Here is a 1,048-nt window from a genome sequence, read left to right on the forward strand (position 1 = left end):
TTCCAGTGATCGATTCTCTTCAGCGTAAAAAAATTCCTTTCTTGCATCGAGATGAAACCTCTCCCAGTGCAGCTTGTACCTGTTGCCCCGTGTCTTCTGCGTGGGGCTCCTTTGGAAGAGCGAGTCTCTCCACAGGGCTCGAAGTCCACATTCAATCCCGAGCCATCAGCCAGCTCATGCAGTTTTGGTCAATACCAAATCAGGCGGACTATTTGTTTTTCACAGGCTTCAAGGTTGAAGGAAAAAGAAGCTGCCAGCGATGGAAAGATAAAGGGAGCAATGAGCTTACCTGCAAGCTGTTATTTCAAGTCATTTCCAGCTGAAGGCAGCCCTCACTACACTAGTTATACTGAGAAATGTCTCAAAGAAACAGGAGCCAAAAAGTGCTGGAAATCATAGAATAGCTTGGGTTGGAAGGGACCTTTAAAGGTCATCTAGTCCAACGCCCCTGCAACACAAAATGCTCTAACATAAAAACGTTTGAGCATACAGAACTTTAGCCTGATTATCTCTCTGCAAGCAGAGACTTTCTGCTGCTCACCTTAAACATCTCAATACACAGATTTCACACACAGTCATGGGGCAAAGTTAAAGTTTATTCGACAAGAATTATCTCCCTCTTAATATTGTTCTAGTCATGGGAACAAGCTTAGCAACACAAAGTTGATAACCCAGTAAAGTAACAATGTCCTTATTAACTCGATCACTGGTCGTTTTCATAGTCAGCAGGGTTCTTCCTCTTCAGCCTCTCGAACTCTTGTGTTCCCCAGGAGTACAGGAGGTAACTTCCCACAAAGGCTGGAAAGGAAAGGGCACACTCACAAGTCGCACTGCAATAAGCACAGCACAAGAGCGGCCTGAACCACCGGGCTTCTGTGACAAGAAACCGCCGTCCTCTGGAAAAAAGAACCCGCCGTTACACAAGGCCACCGTTACAGAGAAGCCCGCCCCGGGCTTCCCCAATCCCCCAAAATAACGATACCGAGGGCTAAACAGAGAGGCTGGATCCCTCAGGCCGCGCCCGAGGCCTCTCCCACCGTACTCACGG

At 47.8% G+C, this 1,048-nt stretch overlaps 1 protein-coding gene across 1 annotated transcript; it reads right to left on the bottom strand.

Moving 5' to 3' along the window:
• Nucleotides 1-703: 703 nt before the first annotated feature.
• On the bottom strand, nt 704-798 carry LOC104623792 (cytochrome b-c1 complex subunit 8; the record flags this gene model as incomplete). The annotated part of the gene is made up of 1 exon (XM_010290981.1): nt 704-798. A coding segment is annotated over one exon (95 nt), but the record flags the coding sequence as incomplete, so codon positions are not given.
• Between the last annotated feature and the right edge of the window lie 250 nt (nt 799-1,048).

Source organism: Phaethon lepturus, unplaced genomic scaffold (assembly GCF_000687285.1).
Source record: "Phaethon lepturus isolate BGI_N335 unplaced genomic scaffold, ASM68728v1 scaffold29107, whole genome shotgun sequence".
In the NCBI taxonomy this organism is placed as follows: domain Eukaryota; kingdom Metazoa; phylum Chordata; class Aves; order Phaethontiformes; family Phaethontidae; genus Phaethon; species Phaethon lepturus.